At 37.1% G+C, this 26,967-nt stretch overlaps 1 protein-coding gene across 4 annotated transcripts in view; it reads left to right on the top strand.

Moving 5' to 3' along the window:
• The window catches only part of CEP128 (centrosomal protein 128), a 383,456-nt gene that overhangs the window by 146,340 nt on the left and 210,149 nt on the right, over window positions 1-26,967 (top strand). For all 4 annotated transcript variants that reach the window (XM_060620442.3, XM_060620445.2, XM_060620441.2 and 1 more), the window contains exons 17-19: window positions 3,928-4,104; window positions 8,986-9,045; window positions 23,098-23,290. In XM_060620442.3, the coding sequence (XP_060476425.2) occupies window positions 3,928-4,104; window positions 8,986-9,045; window positions 23,098-23,290 (430 nt within the window). The remainder of the gene's footprint in view (window positions 1-3,927; window positions 4,105-8,985; window positions 9,046-23,097; window positions 23,291-26,967) is intronic.

Raw genomic sequence — 26,967 nt, 5'->3', positions numbered from 1 at the left:
CATCCCTTATCTGTCATTTTAATAGAGAGCACTTAGGGAACCAGGGGACTCAGGTCATGGGCTATGGCCTCTTTGATTTTAGTCTGGTTATTTGGTCTTTCTGAGCTTTGGTTTCCTCACTTGTGTAACTAAGGATTGAGTTTTTTCTCTAAGGTTCTTTCTCAGAATCAGGCATGGTCTAGGATATCTTTCTTTTTGGATCATAGAGACTACTATAAATAGTTAGCTTCATCTGTTTCTATCTCTTGAACCCTGTCCTCCTACTCCCCACAGAGAAGCTCCTTATGATCCCACAACCCAGACATTTGTGTCCATTCATGCTGAAACATTGACTTTGGACTATTTTCCATATTTCTAGAAGTCCAGTGCCCTATCCATTGTACCATAAAGCCACCTTTTTCTTCCATATTTCTAAATAGTCTCTAAAATCCCTTGTGTTACTTTTAGTTCTGTAGATATATAATAGCTTTTGATTAATCTTATAGTAGAGTTATCGCTCCTTCTGAATTCATTAGAGAACCAGGGAATAGTCGTAATAGTGCCTAAATATTATCATCTCCCCTTATTAATTCATATACCTTCAAATCAGACAGGATGGTTGGATTAATGTCAACCAGTTTCCCACTTGTCCCACAGAATTAGCCAAGCTTGTTTGATTCGTAGAGCTATTTCTGAACCTGAAACTGGGACAAAAAGCTAATTCACTGGGTATTACGGTTGGTATTGAGATAGGTATTCTCTAACCAGAAGAATGGGGCAAAACAAAAGGGATGACATTTCAGGGAGTTATTTTTTGGTTATATGAGGACAGGAGCCTTATCAGATTCACTCTGTCCCTAGTACTCAGGAGAACATCTCACCATAGTAGACCTTCCATAAAAATTTGTTGAATGAGTGAATAAATCAAATTACAATTCCTTAAGTACAGAGTAGAAGAGCTTACTTAACTTTTAGATTTAAGGTCTTAGAGGGCATGTGGGTGGAGAACCAATATGGTGGAGTGCCTGAAACTGAGTTAAATAAAAGAACATGGATTTACCTGGAATGTAACTTAGTAAGGGTACAGGGTTCCTTTATTTAATTCTTAAGTACAGCATTTAGACTAATGGAAAGATGTGACAGTTTTGTCAAGTATCCTATTCTTGGAATCTAGGGCTGGTCACATAGGGCTTCGATGACCATTTGTCAGAAATGTCAGAGAAGGGATTCCTGAAAGAATAATAGGTAATTTGACTTACTGATCTAAAAGGTCCATGTGAGTTCATCGTTTTGTGAGTTTTACTTCAAAAGGAGGTTGGACGTAGCATGTGGACTATCTCACCAAAAATAATGAAGTGGATGATGAAGTTTTCAGTCTTTGCTACAGAGATTGAATTTATGGAGCCTTTTCTGACAATGTTAACATTTTCAGGAATATCAAAATACAGAAATAGTTTTGTCTTCTTATTGATGAGTCAAGTGATAGGGAGCACAGAAAAGTGATAGTGGATAGAGGAAAGCCAGATCTGAAGGAAATGAGAAAAGAAGGAAGAGTTAGAATATCATTGTTAGTTGCTTGGGTTTAGAATATCAACAGGTGTCCTCCAGGTGCCTCAGTAACCCCTGATAGAGTATTTTCTTTATTAATGTCACACCAGTGAGAATATAGCAGCAGTCTGGAGGTTTATGAATGCATAAAAAGAACTTCCTAGCACACCTCAGTAGCCTCTGAGTACATGTAGGTCTGCATGATGAAATGATCTTTCCGGTGTTGAATCTGAGTCTTCAAAAAATATTAAATCATTTCTTCAGCAAAGTTGGAGAGTTTAAAAGATGATTATAAACATGTTTTGTTGTCTCCCCAAATCAGCAGTTTATTGAGGGAGGCTTGCACACAAACAATTATATTACAGCTTGGTACATTTTTAAAAAACTGTGACATGTGTAATATGCTCTGGGGACATTCTGCATTGGGCAATCAGTAAAGAAAGGAGACTAGATCTTGGAGGATAAGCTTAGAAGGATAGGAAGTGTAGGTGGTCGGTACGTAGCAACAGTACAGAGGCAAATACCTTCACACAGGGACTTGGCAGTAAGGTTGCTTTGTAGTAAGTAAGCTTGAAAGTCATCACGTATTGTTCAGAGCCTGGGTGTTAATTTTTCAGAAAGCCTCTTAGATGAAAGCAAGACTGTGAAGATATCAGTGTATCTAAAGAGATGCAGTATCAGTCAGGCGGGAGAGAAACTGAATGGTAGGAGGGCAGAAACAACGCGAACAAATGAGAAAGTTAGGGAGATGTACTTCAGCAGTCTGCATCCAAACACCACCCAAGAGAATGGAACACTCGTTTTTGTGGTTTGTACATCCCTGCTGTGTAGATGGACACGCCAGGCTGCCATTAATGTGATACCATTTGTGAATTGTTTCATAAAACAAACTCCCCTCACTACAATTTCCTATTAATTAAGCAACATTCTGATTATAATTTGCCTTCCCATCCAGATTGGTCTGCAGGGAGAACATATACTGGTTATGCTGACACGAACATTCTGATCTGTATGGCAGTTATGGTTCTTATTGTAAGCTGATGTAGTTAATTGAGTGGCATTCTAGTTTGTACATTAGTCTCTCGTGAGCTTAATGTTCCTCTATTGCTGAAAGATGGCTCCACTCAGAGTACCAAAAAGAAAAGAAAATCCAGTCCCTAAGTTTACAAAGCTGAGCTACTAGACCAGGAGGATGTAGTCATCAGGATAAATGCCGCCTCTGAGCTACTGGCCCCATTTTCAAATAGCGCAGCTTCAGGCAGAGTCATACACATTAGATGGGGGTGGGGAGACGTACACAGGCATGTCGGAGAAGCTGCAAGTAGTTGCAGTCAGAGAGAGTGGGAAGGAGGGAGGCGATGCTGGACAGAAGGGCAGAAGACAGGTTGTGTGAGGACTCTCTTCTTGTGGGCAGAGGGTTTCATTTATTTTGCAAAAGTAATTTGAATTGAAAGGAAATGTTGGGTGATTCTGCTAAAATGCTATGTTTTCCTCTTGTGATGAATTTTCATTGAGCACATCTCTTTGTTCTTTTAACTTCAAGCTGGATTTTTTGGCCACATCATCTCCTTGCTTATGTTGTATTTGCTGGGGTAGGTAAAGATGATGAGGTCACTGTGTAATGAGTGAAAGCAAAGCTGGCCAGCCACCATGACTTTTTGGGCCACTGTTTACATTCTAGTGATTTTGTGACCTTCCTTCAGGTGTGTGCAACACCACTTGAATTTTTCTAGTAATGAAATTGTGAAGCCGTAATGATTGGGACTTGCTTTGCCTAGAGGGGGCCCCCACGTCTTTGTAATCTCCTAAATGATGCTTAGAAATCTCTTCTCATTAAATATTTTTGCTTACTTTTGAGAAGTACCGCTGTCTTGCTTTGATCAAATTTACATGACTCAAAGCATTTATGAAGTATGACTGTATTTGAAAACTTAGCCTTTTTAAAATCTATGTTTTGATGAGATAAGGTAGTAACGTGTTTTTTTTTTTTTTCTGAAATGAAGATACTAACAATCTTATTTTATATTTTACTTTTCTAGCGTTTTGCTAATATTTACTGAAAGCTCCAAGTCCGTTTGTGGCGTCAGCTGTTACTCTCCAATCTGTTAATGGCATTATGTTACTAAAATGTGAAGGATTTCTTTAAACTTCTTTTTCTTTTGGTTACAGAATTACTTTAATTTTCTTTGCCAAGTATCCACTCACCCAGTTTCTTCAATGCCCTTCTTCTGAATTCTCTGTAACTTGACCTCAGCTGATGAGTAGGCAAAATGTTTTTAGTAAAGAGACTGACAGAGTCAGATGTGGTTCCTTACACACTCCTTTGAGTTGGCTACACAGGTATTGCAAGCGTTTCTTGCCATTACTTAATTCTGTTTTTATTTCTTATCCATGTTTTAGGAAAAGCATATAAGCAATGAAGAAGAGTACTTAAGGAGGATGGAAGAGGCCAGATTGCAGCTCAAGGATCAACTTCTTTGCCTGGAGACTGAACAGGAATCCATTCTTGGTGTCATAGGAAAAGAAATTGATGCAGCTTGTAAAACCTTCTCCAGGGACTCGATGGAGAAATTGAAAGTAATTATGAGTTCTCATTGTGCCTTTCAGTTAGTTTCCTAATATATAATTATAATAAGATTTTAATGCATGGTTACATGGTAGTCACATTTTTATTCTGGAAAGTTTTATGAAACAAAATAACATCTTGCATTTTTTAAAATGAGATACCGTATCTATTGCACAGTTGTGGGAGAGAACGTGTATCATTATTTCATTGAATTGCCTCTATCTCACTCTGGAAAAGAAAATGTCTTATGAGAGAGGCAGCAGTTCTGACTAAAAAAATATCCTTGGAGTCAAGAGGCCTGGGTTGTCATTATCAGGCCATTTTTGTTGTTGCTAGTGTATTAATGGCTAATATCTATTGAGGACTAGTTACATTACAGGTACTGTGGTAGCTACGTATGTGCATTCTCTCCCTTAACCCCTAAAGCCACCCTTTCCTTTAGGTACTTTGATTAAATCAATTTTAGGCCTGAGAAAGCAAGGCTTGGAGAGGTTAAGTAACTTGGCCCATATATAACTTGGCCATATATCCAGTTAAATGCTAGAACCAGGACTTTAAACCTTGGGAGTCTAACTCTGGAGCTTAAACAAGTAACCATGATCTATTTGCATTCCTTTTTTAAACAAATTATACTTAAGTTAGTTTTTCTGTCTTTAAAATGGAATATTGCTATTCGGTTTATAGTGCTAGGGAAATGATGAATAAAAACAGAATTAATCATGTATGTTCTTAATTCCTTGAAGATAAGCACCTCTTTGTACACTGCTGTATTGTGTTGTGTTCCTTTTTTTTTTTTTTTTTTTTTTTAAACGTTTGTTTGTTTTTGAGAGACAGAGAGAGACAGAGTACAAGCAGGGGAGGGGGAGAGAGAGAGGGAGACACAGCATCTGAAGCAGGCTCCAGGCTCTGAGCTGATAGCACAGAGCCTGACGGGGGGCTCGAACCGAAAAACTGTAAGATCATGACCTGAGCCAAAGGTGGATAGTGAGCCACCCAGGCGCCCTGTGTTGTGTTCCTTTGATGCAGTAGGACCATAACACGTATCATGTAACCATCGTTTTCCCTGTATTTATGTCATGTGGTGATATGGTGGGACTCAAATTATAGTGTTATGCCTAATATTTAAAAACTTTTTCAGGGGCGCCTGGGTGGCTCAGTCGGTTAAGCGGCCGACTTCGGCTCAGGTCATGATCTCGCGGTCCGTGAGTTCGAGCCCCGCATCGGGCTCTGTGCTGACAGCTCAGAGCCTGGAGCCTGTTTCAGATTCTGTGTATCCCTCTCTCTGACCCTCCCCCGTTCATGCTCTGTCTCTCTCTCTGTCTCAAAAATAAATAAACGTTAAAAAAAAATTTTTTTTTAAACTTTTTCAGATGATTCTTCTTTTTTATTTTGTCATGTCTTTCCTCATATAAAATGATCTTCCCTTTTTGTATTGCTTTCTCCTCCTTTTTTCTGTTCTTTTCTTTCTTTCTTTCTTTCTTTCTTTCTTTTCTTTCTTTCTTCTTTTTTTCCCTTAAGTGGTGTTCTAAAGAAAAGAAAACTATAATTCTACTCTTACAGTGGAAGGTATCTTAGGATTCAACTTCAACAGAAATTTTTCAATGGATAGATTTTGGTGGAGTTGATGGAATTTCTACAGTATGTATTTCTAGTTACATTCAACAAAAAGCTCAGATGTCAGTTTGAGAGGACTATGAGCCAAATATGAGAAGTAATTGGCTTTAGAGGAAAAACCCTTTGAGTTTTGTTACAGGGCCTGTTATAATGCTGGTGTATTCTTTTTCCTATCTAATGCTGCTTTTTTTATTTAAGACTTGTTATGTTTAAATATACTTAAAAGAGGTATGGCCTTAAGATTCTAATTTTATCTAAAAGGAGCACATATTAATAGTGAAATATTGAGATGCCTGGTTGGCTCGGTCTGTTGAGTGTCTGACTTCAGCTCAGGTCATAGTCTTGGGGTTCGTTAGTTCAAGCCCCACATCGGACTGTCTGCTGTCAGCACGGAACCCACTTTGGATCCTTTGTCCCCCTCTCTGTCCCTCTTCCACTCACTCTCTCTCAAAAATAAATAAATATTTATTAAAAAGTTAAAAAATAGTGAAATATTTATTCTATATTTAAGTTTTTGTGTCAAGACAGCTTATTTTCAATCAAAGATGTAGAAATGGAATCATTTGGATCATGCTATAAGATATATGAACCTTGTTATGGGCAATTACAGCCTAAAACATAGTGAGAAGATAGCAGATTGCTTAAATATTTTCTTACTTCTTTTTGAGGCACAAATGATCCTTCTAACATATTCCAAAAAGCACCCTGTTCTTTAATAGGAAAGCAGTGACTGTGGTAATGGATCTTTACACTTTGTTCCTAGAGAAAGACTAATTCAATCCAAGTGGTGGGTAGAAAGTAAATCTAAAAGAATGGAAATTATATTAAGTTTTATTTATTTTGTTTTTTTTTTAAGAGCACAGTTTTTTTCATTGTGGGTCTCTTTCCATTAATAATTTCTGTTGTTAGCGTCCTATAAACTTGGGGGAAAAATGAATACCCAAGAATATAACATTTGCTCTCCTCAAATAAACTACCCAAGGTGTTTTTAAAATAAAATTCTTTGCCTTACAGTTCAGAGATCTAAGGGAGAGTGGTGGTCCTTATAAAATGTTTTAAAAAATGGAATAATTCCAATTATTCTTTGTCATTTGTTTTTGAAATATTGTGGATGAAATTTTTAAGCCATTTTATGTAGTGACAGCTATGATATGAATTGGATAATAGATATATAACAAATGAGCCCGAGAAAAGTACTTGGGAGTGTTGGTATTATTTCTAATTACCTTTTTCTAGCCACCCTATTTATTACTTATCCCACTTTAGTAAATGCATATAATATTAGAAAACTTAAGGACGGACACTTAATAAGCCACCACTGTTATAAAACAATTAGGAAATTGTTTGAATTTGAGTTAGGCATTGCCTGAATTAAAGTTACATCATTTTCACAAACCAATTGTCGATGATTGAAGAGCTTTTCTTATAACACTTATTCTGAGTATGCACTCTTTGGAGAGCATAAAGAGGATAGGCTTTGGATCAAGACGGATGTAGGTTCAAATTACATCTCTCTAAATTGCTAATGTGTGACCTTGGACAACTTAGGTAATTTCTCTTTAAGAATTCATGTCTCATTTATAAGTTAGCTTATTTTGAGGATAAAGTAAAATAAGGTATATGAGGTGCATATTATGGAGTGAAATATTTTGCACTTAGTAAATACTCAAATAATGCTAGCTGTCATTATTATGTAGTGCCCTTTTTGTCATATATTCATATATATTTGTATATTTATGTATATATTGCTTTTTTTTCTTCATCTGTTTATGACAAATTGTTGTAGTGTTCTTGTTACCATCGAACTGGAAGTCTATTTTCTGATGATGACATCTTTATATGCATTTAGTAGTAATAATGATGTTCTCTGTGCCAGATACTGTGCCAGTCCTCATTTTATTTAATTTGTACCTTGACCTTATGAGGCAGTTTGCCTACTTTATAGATGATAACCTGCAGCTTAGAGAAATTAAGTCACATCACTTGTAAGTGGACAGGCTGTTTCTTAAACACTATATATAAATTTGTAAAAAATCACAAAATGAGAATATTATTTGTACTCCTGTCAAATTATTTTAAACTTTAATCTTTAGCACTAGATCTTAGATCACTGAAGAATTAATTGAAACTGTGACACAGATAAATGGAAAAGAATAATGAAAACATCATAATCAGTGAGAAATGGATGCTTGCAAGTAGCAGAGTTCAAAGAGGAAGAAAACACCACAAGCTAGAATAGGCAGAATTTGACTGAAGGAAAGGCGGCCTGTGAGTTGGGTGAGATTTGGATGGTAAGAAAAGTGGAGGAGAGAAAAGTGGGAGCTAAGAATACAACATGTTTGTTTATGGCATATGGTCAGCATCATTATACATTCTTCATGTGTCTAAATGAATCACCTAATGATATTCCTTAGGGGAGTGATGTGCACACACATCAGGAAGTATGGAAGTATTTGAGAATAGGAATAGACATGTTGCAGAGGGATAGGATATTTTTACACAACATTTCTAGGAAGGAGTCCTGTAAAAATATCATAGGTAGCACCTGTTTCAAAGCAAGTAGGAACTGAAAAAAAATTTGTGTTTAGAATCATAAAGTCATTGACAGACTTTGAACATCATTTTATTAGTAATAAGGCAGAACCAGATGGCACTGGATTTTATAAATGAGTTGGTATGAAGGAAATCAAGGCAGCTGGTATACAGAACCTATTTATTGTAGGATTTTGTTACCATCATGAAATATAAAGCAACATTTGCACAAAATCGTGTTGATTAGCTGCTGTCAATTCTACCCAACCATTAATGAGACAAAATGGCCCTCACAGTATAAAATTAAAGAAGGATAAAAGAGACAAAGAATTAAGTTTCCATGTAATTACATCTAACCAACTGTGAAATATATTATGTGGAACAAGACTGAGGAAAAGAAACAAACAAAAAAATGAAAAACTGGTTTGATTGAAGCTGCCTGACAGAAGTCCATGGAATCAGCCTCTAATGATTCTAGCAATGATAATGCTTGAGAGTTGATATGTGCCTCTATATTTGAGCCAAATATTTACTCTCAATGAGTACATACATATATACACGTGTACATAAATGGACATAATAAGTGGTGGTTTGGAATTAGTTGAGTACTTGATAATGAACTTTCTTCTTTTTAAGCCTTTAAACTTAGGGATTAAACTTTTATGTGTTATGGTGAAGAATTTCATTTATGTAAGGTTATTTCAGAGAAAATTCTACTTCTAATAGACTATTTCCTTTTTCTGTAGGTTTTTTCATCTGGTCCTGATATTAATTATGACCCACATCGCTGGTTGGCAGAAAGCAAGGTAATTTGTTTTTAAATCCTAAAGTTATCATAGTATTTATGACCTTCAGGGTGTCCTGTTTGGGCTAACCATACCATTTTGTTATTGAACAGAGCATATGCAGCTGTAATACTTCATTGCTGGGGAAGACATCATTGTCATGAATTTAAGAAACTTCCATGTTTCTTTAGTTTAACATTTACAAATTAGCTTAACTGTATAGGTATGGAAGGAGAAAATAAAGGAAGGCAAAACTGTTGAAGTAGTAAAACTAGATTGTCAAAGAAGCAAATTCTTCTGCCTTTTCATTGGGATAGGCAGTGTCTCTGGAAGTGTACGAAGGTCAGGGCTGCTATAACCAACCTTTCTTGCTTCATGGTTCTTTTGCATGATGATTTAAATTTAAAGGGTAGGTAAGCAAATCTAAATAAAATTGAACAATTTGCTAATTTTAGCAAAAAGCTTCTTCTGCACTATGGGATAATTACTTATCTTCATCTATCAGATCAACTTGGAAATTCATTGATTAAAATATATAGAAATTCGTGGCCACGTAAGATGTAGATGTCTTTTTCCAAGTGTCAATGCTCAAGGACTTGCATTCCTTCCCAGGCTAGTTTCTTTCAGCTTTGAGGTGCCTGGGTGGCTCCGTTGGTTAATCGACCGACTTAGGCTCAGGTCATGATCTCATGGTTCAAGCCCTGCATTGGGCTCCATCTTGGCAGTGTGGAGCCTGCTTGGGATTCTCTCTCTCCCCGCCCTCCCTCTCTGCCCCTCCACTGCTCACGCTTTCTCTCTCTCTCTCAAAATAAATAAATAAACTTGGGGGAAAAAAATAAAGAAAACCAGCTGTACTTTAAACCTGGACAATTGTGGTCCAATTTAGGATTTTATTATTTGAAAGAACTTTTAAGTTTGTGCAGTATCCTTATTTAAATATATGAGAAAAGGGAGGTTTTAGAAAATGTACATGACTTTTCTGGTGCCATATAAAAAATGGGAACATGGACCGCATGCCATGTCAGACTCACAATTAATGTTCTCACCATTATGTGTGATGCTGTCTAAAGTCTTCAGTTAGCCAAGATTTATCAATTATGTGCTCTTTTGTGTATAGGCATGAGGGTTATCAGTGTCAGCAAGCCATGGAAATTAATAAAGAAAATGGAAATGTAAACAATTTAAAAAATCCTTAAGGTATGTTATATTTTTATAGAAATACATAAACATTGGGGCGCCTGGGTGGCTCAGTTGGTCCGAAGCCGTCCGACTTCGGCTCAGGTCATGATCTTGCGGTCCGTGGGTTCAAGCCCCGCATCGGGCTCTGTGCTGACAGCTCAGAGCCTGGAGCCTGTTTCGGATTCTGTGTCTCCCTCTTTCTCTGACCCTCCCCTGTTCATGCTCTCTCTCTCTCTGTCTCGAAAATAAATAAAATGTTAAAAAAAATACATAAACATTAACAAATGCAAAAAGAGGAAGAACTGACTGTGATATCAGTACTAGAAGGATAGGGGGGTATGATGCCACCAGCATGTTACAGGTGGTTTCTGCATAAATGCAGTATTTAACTTGATCATACAAAAAATATATAGAAGTTCTCTAGTTGGCTAATTATAGGTAAAATAATGGTAAGTTGAGAATACCTGAATAAACACAGATAATGCCTTGAACTTGGTGGCAAGGTATGGGTGGGAGTTGACAGAAAGACATGATTCACCTTTGAAGACCAGCTGTGCTTTAAGGAAACCTTTTTTTTTTTTTTTTTTTTTTTTTTAAGCATTCTTAATAAGAAATGAATAGCATTATGATTGACCATTGAAATTTACACAACCCGGTAAAATTTTCCTCCTTTTTTAAGTACAGTGATGCTGTTCATCCCTAACCGTTTTTGATAGAACCAAATGCAAACTTGTATTTATGCCACCTTCGTAGTAAATTCAGAATATACATGTTTTGCTGGCTCAGAAATTTTGGGCTAGAAACTTCTGTTGTGCATTAATAAAGCATTTCTCATTTCTCTTGTTTCTTTTTCCCGATTCCTCAATTCTGACAACAAGAGCAATGTACTTGGAATTTTCTTTCAAGTTAAAATCTTTATCATTTCTGAACAGAAAGCTTTCACTGCTGTTGTTCAGTTAAATTATGAGAGCCAGAGATGACTCTTAATCATAGCTGTTTAATTTGGGAACTAGTGAGCAGTTTTCCCTTATCATTTAATGGGATTGAACTTCTGATCAGACGAGTTTTAATACTGCATGAGACAACCCTTCCTGTAGAGCGTAAAAGGGTCATGATAAGCAATACCATGCTGACCAACTGACTAAGGAGGAATTGAATCTATTTACCAGAAAGATGGCTTAGGTTATTGATGGGCTACAATACTGTAATTCCCATGAACTATGACTGGACAGCTCTATAAGTATTGAAGATAAGATCTGAAATCAGAGGACAAAAACTATATGGAAAGTAGAATTGCTATTCAGCTAGTCCACACTGACATCTTGCAGTGTTAGAAGGACCTCTGAGGGCATTTGGTAATTGTTTTCATAAATCTGCCAAATGAATTTCTTCTGTTAGTGTTAATCCTGGAAGAACTAGGGGACTGGGTGAGGATAGGGTCACTGTTGCTTTGTCGACATTGGTTACATAATATAAATATGAAGTCCAACTCAGAGTTGGACCAGGCTTATATGTAAAATAACCAAAGAATGGCAAGAACCATATAACACAGGGAGGAAGAGGATTGAGAATTAGGAAATACCATTGAGGAACACCAGGCAATCCGTCCAATAGATCCGCGATTTGTTTTTGTCATAAATCCCAATAAGGCATTTAGAGGCCAAATTTTATTCAGTTTAACAAGAATTTACTGACTAGCTACTGTGTGCCAGATGCTAGATTACATGCTGTGGGCATAATAATGAATTTGGCATGATCCTTTCTCTTGAGGAACAGTTTATTTTCCTAGAAAAGCTGACACATTGATAATTTCAATATTATGTCTAAGAGCAGTGATACAGGTGTGCAAAAGCCACCATGGAGTCTGATCCCTCAAGTGAATTTTGAAGCTGGGCAGATAAAGAGGGAAAGAGCAGGCATGCACAGTAAACAATTGTAGGCATGGTATAGAAGAGAAACAGCATGATAAATGGAAAGAAACCCCAAGCGATTTGTCAATACAAGATGAAAATATGAGGCAGAGAATGGCAGGGATGAGGCTTTAGAAAGAGGTAGAGCATAGGTAACTAAGAAGAACATTGTATGCTATTTTAGAAGTTTGACTTCAGTTCTGCATTTAGGGAGAACCACAAAGGAGATTTGAACAGGATACTGATAAATTTGTATTCCTATTTTAGAAGCATTACTCAGATAGTGATGTAAAAGGTGGAGTAGAAGTGGGAAGACTAAAGGCAGGAAGACCAGTTAAGAGGTCTTTGGGTGAGACCAAAGTCTCTGGGGTGAAAGTCCAAACCAAGGAAATTGTAGAGATTCAGAGGAAGGGACAGACTGAAGTAATGCTTTGGTGACAATATGCAGATGATGTTTAATGTTATGTCAGATGGAGTGGTAGAGAAGGAGATAACTATGGTTTTCAAGACTAAGTAGGAGATCCCACTCAAAGTTCAGTATGTGAATAGATCAACATGCAGAGTCCTAGATAGGGAAGCCAGCAGAAGTACTGAAGGAGTTTCTAGCACTGGGATTGATGTCTTAGAAAGTCCCATTTGGACAGGAAGCCCCAAAGAGAAGCAGGGACAAAGGCAAAGATCAGCGTTTAGGTGCAAATCATGGGAAGAAATGAGAAGTTGCAAAGACACTGACAGAAAATGCGGGCAGATGATCAAATCTCGAGCAGGCAAGTACTCTCAAGATGGAAAGACAGTCCTAGAGAATATCAATCACTGTTGATCCCAGATCTTGAGTTAATCATTTTGTGATAGCAAATAAAAGAAAAGCTGGTGTCAGATGCTCTTCAGCATAAGGCAGGATCCTGAGTGCTCTGTTATTTACAGAATATATTTAATTCTGGAAGTCTATATTTAATTCTGGAAGGGAATACTAATTATTCCCTTAAGATGCAAAAAGGTAAATTTATATGCTTCTTTGGCTGTAACACTTTCTTCCTTCTTGGAATACACACACACACACACACATATATATATATTCCTTCTTGGAAATATATATATATATTTAAAGAGTAATTATATTAGGAATGTGACATTTTTTTCTACTCAAATTACTTCCTCAGCTTAAATATCAGTGAAGAATAAATAGCAAGCAGATTAGATTTCAGTAAATCTACTAATTCTCAAATATTTTATTTGATCAGAACTGTAAACTTTTAAGGTTATATAGATAAGAAATAGACTTCCAAAGTATTGGGGGATTTTCCTTTTTTACTCTGTTTGATATCATTCCAAAGAGTCCTACTTTTAATGGTATAATGTGTTCCGGTATTGTTTTTCCTGCCATTTTTGGAATATTATATAACTGAAGCAGCTTCAGAGATCATGTAGTCTAACTTCCTTGTTTTATAGATGAGAAGGAGGCCCTGGGAATTGTTTACCTAATGACATAAAGCTAGTTACTGAGAAGGATTTAGAACCTGGGTCTCTGAATTCTGTGCCAGTCTTTCTTGATTGGTAGTATAATTTACCTTTGAATATAAACCTTGCTTTTATGCATATTGTCTTTTTAGTGATACGGATTTTTTTAAAACACCCATTGTATGAGAAGTATCAGACCCAGTATATTTAATTCTTGTTGAAGGATGTGAATAATCATCTAGCATTTTATCCTTCCAGTGTAGACATCAAAATGAGATACAAATACTCAGGTATCTTGATTCATTAAAGATACTTTAGATTGTGTGTATGGAACACATTCAGTTTAATTGAAGAAAAGCATTTTGTATTTTTACATATGAACTCTTATTATGGAGTTACTTTTTTTCTTCATGATTTTATTCATAACTATGTAGGAAACCAGAGAGAATATTACTAAAAGAGGTTTTGAGGTTGATTTGGGTTTGAATTTTGCACTTCAGTTTAATTTTTGTTTTGGTTTCCTGGCACATTCTCAGAAATTGCCATCGTCTTCCTTTACCTTTGGCTTTTCTATTAACATTTCCTCTCAAAATTGTTTTTTGAGTTGTGGCAAAGGAAGTATGGTAGTTAAAAGCAGCAAAATTATGGGCCCTGGTATTATTGCTAACTCTATCAGCTATAATCTTTTTATTCGAATTTTCTATTTCCCTTGGTTTTGGCTTTGAGTCATTCCTTAATGACTTTAGTATATTATTATTCTAAATCTCACTAGAGGATTCTTAAAGATTAAAAAGATCATTTTGATTGTTTTACTAGATACTTATTCCCACCTAATTGCAAGCTGTCAACTATGAAGGTAAAAGACTGCCTTATTTAGAAATTCTTTCTCTATTATAGTTTATTTAGCAATACTTGCTGATATAGTTAAATAAATGAGCCTATTATGTAATCTTTAAGATGCTCTTGTGAGTGGTTAATAGAATGGTGTTTGCACTGTGATTAATAGCCTTGTCAGGTAATTATTATTTGGAATTGGTAAAGTTATTCCTATGCTGTGTTCCAAGCTGTTTCTCCAAGGCGTTTAATGAAAGACGTTGGGTGTTTCTCTAGCAAACACTGATTCTCATAATTGACTATTTGTTGATTAAATTTCCATAAGTTGATATTTTGTTTGTAGGATTAATAATATATTCTGCATACATATTCAATTCATAACAAGCATCTAACTATAACCTATTTTTAAATTTTGTATGTTGATGGAATAAAGGCTTTGTTGGAATAAACTGAAGCCATAGGTCAGTCTGTTTAGGCCACTATAATAAAATACCACAGACTGGTGGCTCAAACAACAGATAATTTATTTTCTTACAGTTCTAGAGCCTAGAAGTCCAAGGTCAAGGTGTCAGGGTTAGTTTCTGGTGAGGCCTCTTCTTGGCTTGTAAATGGTCACCTCTCATGTAGGGGGACGGGCATTATGGGGGGATGGGATGGGAGTATTATTGGAAGAATTGGGGGTTGGAAGACAGAGTGTCTCTTCCTCCTCTTATAGGGATGCCAGTCCTATAGGATGAGGGCCCTACTGTGGTAACCTCATTTAGCCTTTATTACTTCCCTAAAGGCCTTATTTCTAAACAGAGTCACCTGAGGGTTAGGACTTCATATAAACTTGAGGGGGGTATAATTAGTCCATAACACATATCAAACCTGATTAATGCTTTGGTTCAGAAATTGTGGGTTTTTTGTTTTGTTTTGTTTTTTTACCAAAATCAGTACAATTATTGTTATGACAACATATCTTTTTGTTTCTCCATTATCAACCCTTAGCAATGGTACTGAGCACAGGCCAAAGATTAGGATGGAGTAAGTAGGAAATCTTTGAGAACAGGGAAATGAGTCGTTATGTTTTAAATTTGCATTTAAATCACTGGGCAAGAACAGATTAAACAGGGTGATTCAAACTGGTGATCCCAAAAGGCTCACTTTGTTTGGACCACATTGGTTTTAAAACAGAGAATTGGTAGGGAACATTTAAAAAAACTTTACAATTGCATACTTACAGCATGGAATTTGTTTTTCTTTTGAGGTATCAGAAGATCTGATAACATTAGTGTTTTATTCTTATGTGATAGGAAACTGTTGGATCTGAGAAGAACCATGAACATAATCCTATTAGAAGGACCATCCTTCCAGCCCTTCTTCCTGGTTGTATTTCTATAATCCAAATCAATAGTGCTCAGGTCCTAAATGTGTTACTTATTTATGTTCATTAAACTTTCTTACTATAATAATACAAAAATTTTTTTTGATTTTTTTTGTTTGTTTTCAAGATATTTTATTTTTCTGTTTTATTAAACACAAGGTGCTTCCTCTTTACAAGAACTTAATGGCATCTAATTTTTCACTTAATTGCATGTGTCCTGTCCTCACTATGTGCAAAACAGTGTACTAGTTTTAGTGTGTGTTTGAGCATACAAACATGAACACACATCCACTCCTGGGATACTTTAAATTGAAGAATATTTTTAAATTCTTGAAAAAAGTCTTAAGGATTTAGTATATCAAATTCATTAAACATTCAAGGATAAAGATGTGCACGTGTTTAAGGTGCCAAATAAGTAGCAAAAAGACTTGGTTGAAAATATATCTTTTCCAGAAATTATACATCTAACTTTCCCCTTTTCCCTTGCATAATACGATAATTATTTGGGCTTTTCCATTTATTTATTTTTCTTGAGTAACTGCTAAAGTTTGATGAGGTGAACAAAAGGTATGATCAAAGGTGAACAAAAGGTTCAGATTGTAGTTTCTTTTTTTTTTTAAGTTTATTTATTTATTTTGAGAGACAGCATGCATGCATGAGTGGGGGAGGGGCAGTGAGAAGGAGAGAGAATCTCGAGCAGGCTCTGTGCTCAGAGCACACAGCCACATGGGGCTAGAACTCACAAACCATGAGATCATGACCTGAGCCGAAATCAAGAGTTGGCCGCTTACCCGACTGAGCCACCCGGGTGCCCCTATTCAGGTTGTAGTTTTGACATAGAAGCAGGCAGCAATAGTGTAGACTTTCTCTTATTTTGCCTGGTTAATATCAATTAATAAATGACTTAGTGATGTTTTAGAATAATTTTCCAACTGACTTATATCTAAAACTACTGATTAAATTGTCTAGAATAATTTTTTATTACATAGTGCGTTGAACATATTTTCATTTTCAAGACTTTAGCAATATAGAAGTATGGAGAATAAATTTGGAATATATGTTCTCCTTTCCCTCTTGACGCCTCTCTCCTGAGTGGGCATAATCATCATCAACAATTTGGCATTCATATTTTCAGTCCTATATTGGTTTGGTGGGTTGAACTCCAGTTGTTTTTGATAAAGATGTATATTTTAATTGCTAAATATAGCGGCCCTTTCCTTTGGCAGTCTTTGACACTAAGCATATCCATCCAGTTGTAGTATTTTCATTTTCTTCCTTTGCAAAACTCGGATTTTCTTCCTGCCTTTCCAACTACTTCTCAGCTTTATTTTTCGTTTCTCTTCCGTTCCTCTCTTCTAAATTCTTCTCTCTTGTCTCCATAGACACTCCATGGGCTGTTTTGCCTTGATGCTGTTGAAGCTTTACTTTGTATCTCTCATCCATATCTCTCGAGCTTTAGATCTATGTATCCAACCAGTCATTTACACTTCTCTGTGTTCGTCCTAACAAGTTCAGCTTATTCCAATCTGTCATTAACTTTTTAACCCCTAAATCTTTGCTTCTAGTTTTCCTCTTTCACATTTCTTCAGCTGGAAACACCAGTACTGATTCCTTTCTCTCTTTTCCCCCTAACATTTAAGTCTCAAGTACACACACTTGGGTCCATTCCATGTCATTTTTGCTTGTTTTGAATATTGGTAACATTCTCCTGAGTTCCAGCCTCCAACATGTGCTCCACTCTCTCCATAGAGTGTGCTTTTGAAAGAATAGTCCAATTCACTTCCTTCTCTCTCTCATATTGTGGTTTGGTGGGGATGGTGGTATATGACTCATCCTGACCTTTGACCCTGTATTCTGCCTCCATGCTTTATTTAGAAAAAAGTTGTAGTAGAAAATGTTCCTTTTATTTGGTAGAGAGTTGACTATGTTTTCTGGTTTCCGGTCCTATGGAAGCTTTTTATCTTTTCGTATTTGCGTGGGAATTTCAAAATGGATATTGGGAAATGAAGCAGTCTTAATTAAAGTTTACAATCATATTTGGAAGTCCACAGCTCAATTTATTTTTAAAAAAATTTTTAATGTTTATATACTTTTGAGAGAGAGAGACAGAGTATGAGTGGGGGAGGGGCAGAGGGAGAAGGAGATGCAGAATCTGAGGCAGGCTCCAGGCTCTGAGCTGTCAGCACAGAGCCAGAGGCAGGTCTTGAACTCACAGGGTGCAAGATCATGACCTGAGCCAAAGTCGGACGCTTAACTGACTGAGCCACCCATGCACCCCACACAGCTCAGTTTCAGTTGGAGACTCCCAAGGGGTGCCTGGGTGTCTCAGTTGGTTAGGCATCTGACTTCTGCTCGGGTCATGTCTCGCGGTTCGTGGGTTTGAGCCCCGCATCGGGCTCTGTGCTGACAGCTCAGAGCCTGTGCTTCAGATTCTGTGTCTCCCTCTCTCTCTGCCCCTCTTCCACTCATGCTCTGTTACTGTCTCTCAAAAAATAAATAAACATTAAAAAATAAAAAGAGAAAAGTAAGTTGGGGACTTCCTGTTTTTATCTAGTGACATTCAGGTAGGACAGAGGCCTATAAATTATATAGCAGATACTAAAGCCAGGTGTCATCTCCACAAGGAGATTTAATTTTAATTTGTTTTTCTGTCCCTTATTTACCTTCTTCCTTTTGTTAATTGTTAAATAGCTGAATTGTTATATAATTCACATATCATACAATTGACCTATTTAGACTGTATCACTCATTATTTTTAGGTGTATTCACAGAGGTGTGATGCCACAACCACAATGAATTTTGGAATGTTTTATCACCCTAAAAAAAAATATGGACCCTTTAGCTATCACCTCCTAAATTTGTCCATCCCACTCACCCCTCTTACAGCCTTAGTCAACAAGTAACCTTTCTATCTCTATAGATTTGCCAGTTCTTGACATTTCCTGTAAACGAAATCATATAGTATGTGGTCCTTTATGAATGACTTCTTTCATTTAGCAGAATGTTTTCAAGGCTCATCTATGTCGTAGCATGTGTCAGGACCTCACTTCATTGCTAAATAATAGTCCCATGTATGGATATACCACATTTTATTCATCCGTTTATCAGTGGATGTTCATTTGGGTTTTTTCCATTTCTTGGCTATCATGAATAATGCTGCTATGAACATTCGGTTACGCATTTTTGCATGACTGTATGTTTTCGTTTCTTCTAAAAATATACTCAGGAGTAGAACTGCTGGGTTATATGGTAACTATGTTTACCCTTTTGAAGAATTGCCAGATGGTTTTCCAAACTGACTGCACGATTGTACACTCCTACCATCATTATATAAGAACTCTAATTCCTCCACACATACCAACAGTTGTTATCATATGTCTTTTTGATTCTAGCTGTCCTGCTGGGTGTGAAATGGAATCTCACTGTGATTTTGATTTGCATTTCTGTGATGCTTAATGATTCTGAGCATCTTTTCATGTGATTATTGGTCATTTGTGTTATGTTCTTTGAAGAAATGTCTCTTGCTTAATTCATTATGTCTTTTTATTAGTGAGTTCTTTATGTATCATTCTAAATTGTTCTTTCTCAGATATATGGTCTACAATTATTTTCTCCTATTCAATGGGTTGTTGTTTCACATTGTTAATTGTGATCTTTGAAGCACAATGTTTTAATTTTGGTGAAGTCTAACTTAACAGCTTTTTTCTTTGGTTGTCTGTGCTTTTGGTGTAATATCTAGGAAATCAAGGTTGCCAGACCAAGGTTACCAAGACTTACACCTGTGCTTTCTTTAGGAATCTGCTGTTTTTAGTTCTTACATTTAGGTCTTTGACCCATTTTGAGTTAATTTTTGAAAATTTTATTTAGTTTGAGAGAGAGAGTGGGGGAAGGACAGGGGGAGGGAGAGAGAGGGAATCCCAAGCAGGCTCCATACTGATATCTTGGAGCCTGACACGAGGCTCAAAGCCAGGAACTATGAAATCATGACCTGAGTTAAAATCTAGAGTCGGGTGCTTACCCGACTGAGCTACCCGGGTGCCCCTTGAATTAATTTTTGAAGATGGTATGAAGTATGGGTCCAACTTTATTCTTTTGCATGTGAATATTCAGTTTTCTCAGTACTATTGGTTGAAAAGACTGATCTTTCCTCATCAGATTGTTTTTGGAACCTTTGTTGAAAATCAATTGACAATATATATGTATGGGTTTAATTCCACTGATCTATGTCTGTCCTAATGCCAGTACCACACTGTCTTGATTACTCTGGCTTTCTAGTCAGTTTTAAAATCAGTTAAGTGTGACTCCTCCAACTTTGATCTTTTTTCAACACCTGTTTTTGGCTATTCTGGGTCCCTTGAATATCCATATGAAATTTAAGATCACATTGTCAATCTCTCCAAAGATCTCAGCTGGAATTTTGATAGGCATTGCGTTAAATCTGTAGATCAGTTTGGGGAGTATTTCTCTTAATACCTTAATGATATTAAGTTTTCTCGTGTATGTACATGTAAAATCTTCTCATTTATTTAGGCCTTCTTTAATTTTTTCAACAGTTTTTTGTAGTTTTCAGAGTATAAATTTTGAACTTCTTTTTAAAAGTATGTTTTTCTTTTTAAATGTATGTTACTCTTTTGGTGCTATTGTAAACATGATGGTCTTTTTAACTTAGTTTTGGATTGATGATGCAAGTGTATAGAAATACAAGTGATTTATGTATAATGATATTTTCCTGCATAATTGCCCTGCTATGACCTCCTGATACAATGTTAGATAGAAATGGTTAGAGCAGACATTATTTTCTTGTTTAAGATCTTAGAGATAAAGCATTCTGTCTTTAACCATTAAGTATGATAATAGTTACGGGCTTTTCATAAAAATGTTTTGTCAGGTTGAAAAATCTCCCTTCTGTTCCCTTCTGTTGAGGGTCTTTATTGGGAGTAGGTGTTTAATTTCATCATACACTTTTTCTGAATCTTGATATGATCATGTAGCTTTTGCCCCTCCTTCTCACAAACAGTCTGTGGAAGTGGCAGATTGGATACCAGTATTCTCAGGCTGCTGTGTCTGAGGTGGAGTGGCCACACTATCAATGAGGGGTTGGTCATGGAAGGAATCCCTAGTTTCTCCACTGCACCTGCCAGCAATTTAGCCTACTCAGATCAGAGCTATGACGGTGAAAAATCCTAGCCATCTGACCTTCCAGTGCCATACTTACTATTATGATCTGTTTCTGCTCACATCACTTTTGATTCCAGAAAATGTGAGTTTTCCAGATGAGGTAATTCTCCAGTTCTCTGCAGATACCAACGGGGTGTCCCACAATTTAATTCACCTCTGACACAAACTACCCAGAGTTAGTACAGATAGATACCACAGGTTAAGGGCTCGGCCCCACCTGTACCCAATTCAGATGTCCCCAGGTTACCTACACTTCCTTCTGACCTGGCTACAAATTGGGGGTTCTCATGGCTCTCTCTCCAGGTTCAGTAATTTGCTGTCATGGTTCACAGGCCTAAGGGAAATACTTTACTTACCAGTTTATTTATAAGGGATACAAATAAGCAGCCAGATGAAGAGGTTATATAGGGCAAGGTCTATATAGGGCAAGGTCTCCAAGAGTCCCCGTGGAGTTTGGGGATGTCTCATGCTCCTGGCATGTGGCTATGTTCACCAGTCTGGAAGCTAATCCAATCTCATTGTTCAAGAGTTTTTAGGGGTGCCTGGGGGGCTCAGTAGGTTCAACTACCTAAACCACCTCATTAGCACGAGCTTGGGTGTAATCTAAGAGCTTGTTATGAATAACAAAGGACATTCTTCTCACTCTGGAAGTTCCTGGGCTTTTAGGAGCTCTGTGCCAAGAATATAGGACAAAGACCAAACATCTTTCTTATTATGCCACAATACCATATAACTTGACTGTGAACTGGGGGAAGAGGGACCCCTGTCTTGGCAATACCCTCCCGGAACGTGGAGTGGGGCTTTTGTCATGCAGGGTGCAGTCCTTCCCCTGCCCACATCTAGCTTCCACCTCGCATTTTCATTAAAGAGCAGCTTGGCAGAACTCCTCGTGCCATCATTCTGGAAGGCAAACTTCCATGAAGTCCCCCCTTTGTTTCTGATGAGCGTTTGTGATAAATGTGATCTAGCTTTTGCCTTTACAAGCTCCATTTCCCTTCACGTAACACATTCACATACTATACCTTGGTCATCTTACAATATTATCATATAATTTTTCCATAATTTGACGAGTGATAATATTTCTTCTGTGTCATAGAGATACCATCTGCTCGACAGACCTTCTGACCAGAGAAACTGGGCATCTTTTTCTGTTCTGGGGGGTGTTTGAAAGCTGATACATGTGGGGATCCCCCAGTCTAGCGGCTGTATCCCAGTCTCACTTTATCATAAGCTATCCTACTGCCGCTACTTTTAATATACTGTGGCATATCCTGAGAACTTCCTAGATTTCTGGAGGCCTAGAACTTTCTTGCTTACTGATGAATGCTGTTCAGGAAAATTCTCCCTTAGCTTAACCTAACTTTCCTGTTTAGTCCACTCTTCCTTTAATTTGCTTTTTACTGAAGTAAAGACTTTTATTTAGAATCAAATAGAACTTGAAGGATAGGCTCACTTGGGAAGGTCCTGAGACATGACTGAAATCCTGTCCTAGTGAAGGTAAAAGAAAAATTTATTTATTTACTTATTTTTTACTCATCCCTGATTTAAATATCTAACTAATAAAGATGGTGTGGTTAGAGTCTGAGAAAACGAGAGTTGCTTCAACTAAATTCCCTAGTCTTTTAAATGTGGGAAAATACTAACTTTATCTCCCTCATGTGATATAGAATATCTTTTCCTGATTAGCTGGACCCTTGGGAATATGCATTTTTAAAACCAAAACTATGAATTTTATCTTTCTTTTTTTTAAAATCTTTGAATTAAACTCCATTTTGTAACAAGTCTCTAGTTCTATTGTGTGGTATGTTTGACTTTAAAATGCTTTAAAGTGTACCAGATTGCCTTATATATCACATCAGGGATCTAATTGGAGTATGACTGGGAATCCAGCAGGCCAGACTTCTTTGTAGTATTACCTTTACAAACCTGATAGAGGATATCAGATATTTTATAAAAATCCAAGAAAATTTGGCTTAATTTCGACACCATCTTTGAAGTCATTATGGAAATTAAAACATTATAGATTTTTTTAAATTTTGCTTATGTTTGCTATGGTCTGTTCAGTTATCATGACTTTTCCTTCATGTTTTGAAATGCTACTGTTTTCTAGATTTTTTGAAAAATTAGATACATGTGTCATTTTTTTAGACTAAACTTAAGTGGCTCTGTGAGGAACTGAAGGAAAGAGAAAACAGAGAGAGGAGTCTGCGGCACGAGCTGATGCTGTGCAGACAACAGCTGAGGAGTATGACCGAAAACAAGGAATCTGAGCTCCAGTGTCTCTTCGAACAGATAGAAAGACAAGAGCAGCTTCTGGAAGAAATACAACAAGAGAAGAGAGGTGTGTTAGCTGTTTTTACTCTTATTTTTCTTTGTTTACATTCGTGGAATCCTAGGATTGAGGGAAAAAACAAAACAAAACCATTTCCGTTGTCTCTACTTGGAATATTTCCAAATCCCTCTCCTTTCCTCATCTCTGGTCTCCCTGTCTTTCTTCATTTCTGGATCCAGAAGAGGAAACTGTTCGCCCTGACAGTTTTTCCTTCAGCTAGTACATCTCTCCTATGTACGTAGCCCTGTGTCCGTGGCCATTTGGAAGTTTGCATTTGGTAAGATGTGTGTTCTTCCCTGATAAAATGCTGAAGTTTATATTTTACTTCAGTAAAATATTCATAAATTTATTCAATAAATGTTTACTCTGTGCCAATTTTGTCTTGACACTATTATAGGTGCTGAGGATACATCAGTGAATAAAGGGGAAAAAAAAGTCCTCTTGTTTAGTTTACATTGTATTGAGTGGAATGACAGAAAATAAATGAAATAAATAGGTAAATTGTTTAATATATTAGAAGGTTATAAGCACCATGGCAAAAACAGTAGAGTAAGGGAAGGAGAGTTTGAGGCAATACTTTAAAAGTTAGACAGGAACTTTGGAAAACTGCTTTTCTTTTTGGTTCTAGAAGGGATGCATCGTGACGGGAAGAAGAAAAATAGCACTATGTATCAGAATCCTGTGGGTATCTTGTGTCAGGCTTAGGTCTTTCTTTATTGGTGAACTTCATTAATTTAAGAAAGAAACTTAATGTAGTGCCCTACTAAGAAAAACAGAACTTTAACATATGATAATCCTCTAAAATTTGTTTTGGTTTTTCATTTTAGTTATTAAGATGATGATGATGATTCTTCCTCCTCCCCCCCTTCCTCCTCTTCTCCTTCTCCTCCTCCTCTTTCTTCTTCTTCTCCTTCTCCTCCCCCTCCTCCTCCTCCCTCCTCCTCCTCCCCCTCCTCCTCCTCCCCCTCCTCCTTCTCCTTCTCCCCCTCCTCCTTCTCCCCCTCCTCCTTCTCCCCCTCCTCCTTCTCCCCCTCCTCCTTCTCCCCCTCCTCCTTCTCCCCCTCCTCCTTCTCCCCCTCCTCCTTCTCCTTCTCCTTCTCCTTCTCCTTCTCCTTCTCCTTCTCCTTCTCCTCCTCCTTCTCCCCCTCCTTCTCCTTCTCCCCCTCCTTCTCCTTCTCCCCCTCCTCCTTCTCCTTCTCCTTCTCCCCCTCCTCCTTCTCCCCCTCCTCCTTCTCCCCCTCCTCCTTCTCCCCCTCCTCCTTCTCCCCCTCCTCCTTCTCCTCCTCCTCCTCCTTCTCCTTCTCCTCCTTCTCCTTCTCCTTCTCCTTCTCCTTCTCCTTCTCCTTCTCCTTTTTGTTTTATTTATTTATTTTTGGGGGAGAGAGAGAGCTGGGGCCAGAGACAGAGAGAGGGGGAGGGATCAAGAATCCCAGGAAGGCTCCACATTGTCAGCAGGGAGCCTGACGTGGGGCTCAAACTCACACACTGTAAGATCATGACCTGAGCCAAAATCAACAATCCGACACTTAACTGACTGAGCCACCCAGGTGTTGCCCCAGTTGTCAGGATTATTCTTTCTACATGTTCCAGTTAAAAATTATTTATTGCTATCCTGCGGTGATTCTCAATTTTTTTTTGCTATCAGGACCACATTATATTCTTAAAAAGGCAAATAATATCTTCATATTATTAATAAGGGGTCTTAGATAGTTCCCAAACCATCTTTTGTGAACTACCGCTCTAGTGCACTTGAAAGATGCAAACTGTGCTAGTAGTGAAAGTCAGAGGATGCCTATACACACACGCGCGCGCACACACACATACAGACAGTACAACAGAATCTTTTCTTTTTTTTCAAAAAAAAATTTTTGAATGTTTATTTATTTTTGAGACAGAAAGAGACAGAGCATGAGTTGGGGAGGGGCGGAGAGAGGGAGACACAGAATCTGAAGTAGGCTCCAGGCTCTGAGCTGTCAGCGCAGAGCCTGATGCAGGGCTCGAACTCACAGACCTTGAGATCATGACCTGAGCCGAAGTCAGACACTCAACCAACTGAGCCACTGAGGTGCCCCACAACCGAATCTAATTATGGAATTTATAGCTAAAACACTGTATGATCTCTGAACATGTTATAGATTATTCACTGACACTAGATTGCAACCTGGTTTTACTTTTAGTAAACATTGTCAATATTGTCACCCAGTAAATCATTTCTTTTGTATAAGGATTAATGCAATTGTATATTATAAATAACTGTAACTGTTAGCAGGATGAATCAAAGGAGAAAGAACCAAATATTTGTGCGCTTAAATAATTATTTTCAAATGCCCAGCTTTTTCATAAAAGCTTCAGAAGATAAGTTGTAAAGTTTATAATCTCTCAAGGTGATTCTTTTATTTCTACTTTTCAAATTTAATAAAAATGTATTGATTGTTTTATATCTATATAGCACTTGAATTCTTTTATGCATTTTAAAATTAGCTTGTCAGTTTTTTAAAGAGAATCTACTAGTATTTTAATGGGACTGTGTTGAATGTACACATTTAAGAATGGACATCTTGATATTGAATCTTCCAGTCCGTGAACATTGTGTATATTATACATTTATTTAGGTTTTTAACTTTTCTCATGGATAGTTTGTACTTTTCAACTAACAGGTCTTGAACATCTTTTTTAGATTTATTCCTACTTTGTCTCTTATTTATGATGTTATATTAAATGTCATTTTATTTATTTATTTATTTTTATTTTTTAAATGTTTATTTATTTTTGAGAGAGACAGAGAGACAGAGCCTGACAGGGGAGGGGCAGAGAGACAGGGAGACACAGAATCAGAAGCAGGCTCCAGGCTCCAAGCTGTCAGCACAGAGCCCGATGTGGGGCTTCAACTCATGAACAGTGAGATCATGACCTGAGCTGAAGTCGGACGCTCAACCGACTGAGCCAACCAGGCACCCCTTAAATATCATTTTAAACGTTGAATTTCCAACATTCTTTTCTAATAGAAATACAATTGATATTTTTTGTATGTATTAACCTTGTATTCTGCAACCGTGTTAAGCTCATTTGCTAGTTGTAGTAGCTTTTTGTTAGCTGTTTGTTGTTATTGTTGTTTTTGATTTCTTAGCACTTAGGGTTTTCTTTGTACATGATCGTGTCATCTGCAAATAAGGACAGTTTTGGTTCTCCTGCTTGTGTTTTTTTTTTTTTCCTTAATCAACTGGATGGAACTTCCAGTGCATATTAAACTAACCTTATATTTTTGGGATCAACTCTATCAAAATGTATTTTTCCTTTTACATATAGCTGGATTTGATTTATTAATAGTAAGATTTTTTGCATCTATGTTTATGAAGAATATTCTGTAGCTTCTTCTAATGTCTTTATCTGATTTGAATATTAGTATAACAGTGACCTTTTAAAATGAGTTGTGTTTTGCCTTTATGTTTTGGAAACATTTGTATGAAGTGTGTATTAATTCTTTTTAAATGTGTGATAGAATTGATTAAAGAAGCCTTTTAGGCCTGTAGTTTTTGTCTGGGAGAGGTTTTAAATTTCAAACTCAAAGTCTTTTTTTTTTTTAAGTTTAATTTTTATTTTGAGTGAGAGTGAAAGAGAGAGAGAAAGTGTGAGCAGGGGAATGGGTAGAGAGAGAGAGATAGAGAGAATCCCAAGCAGGCTCCATG

Source organism: Panthera onca, chromosome B3, assembly GCF_046562875.1.
Source record: "Panthera onca isolate mPanOnc1 chromosome B3, mPanOnc1 haplotype 2, whole genome shotgun sequence".
Classification (NCBI taxonomy): domain Eukaryota; kingdom Metazoa; phylum Chordata; class Mammalia; order Carnivora; family Felidae; genus Panthera; species Panthera onca.
This window is presented reverse-complemented; position numbering and strand designations above follow the sequence as displayed.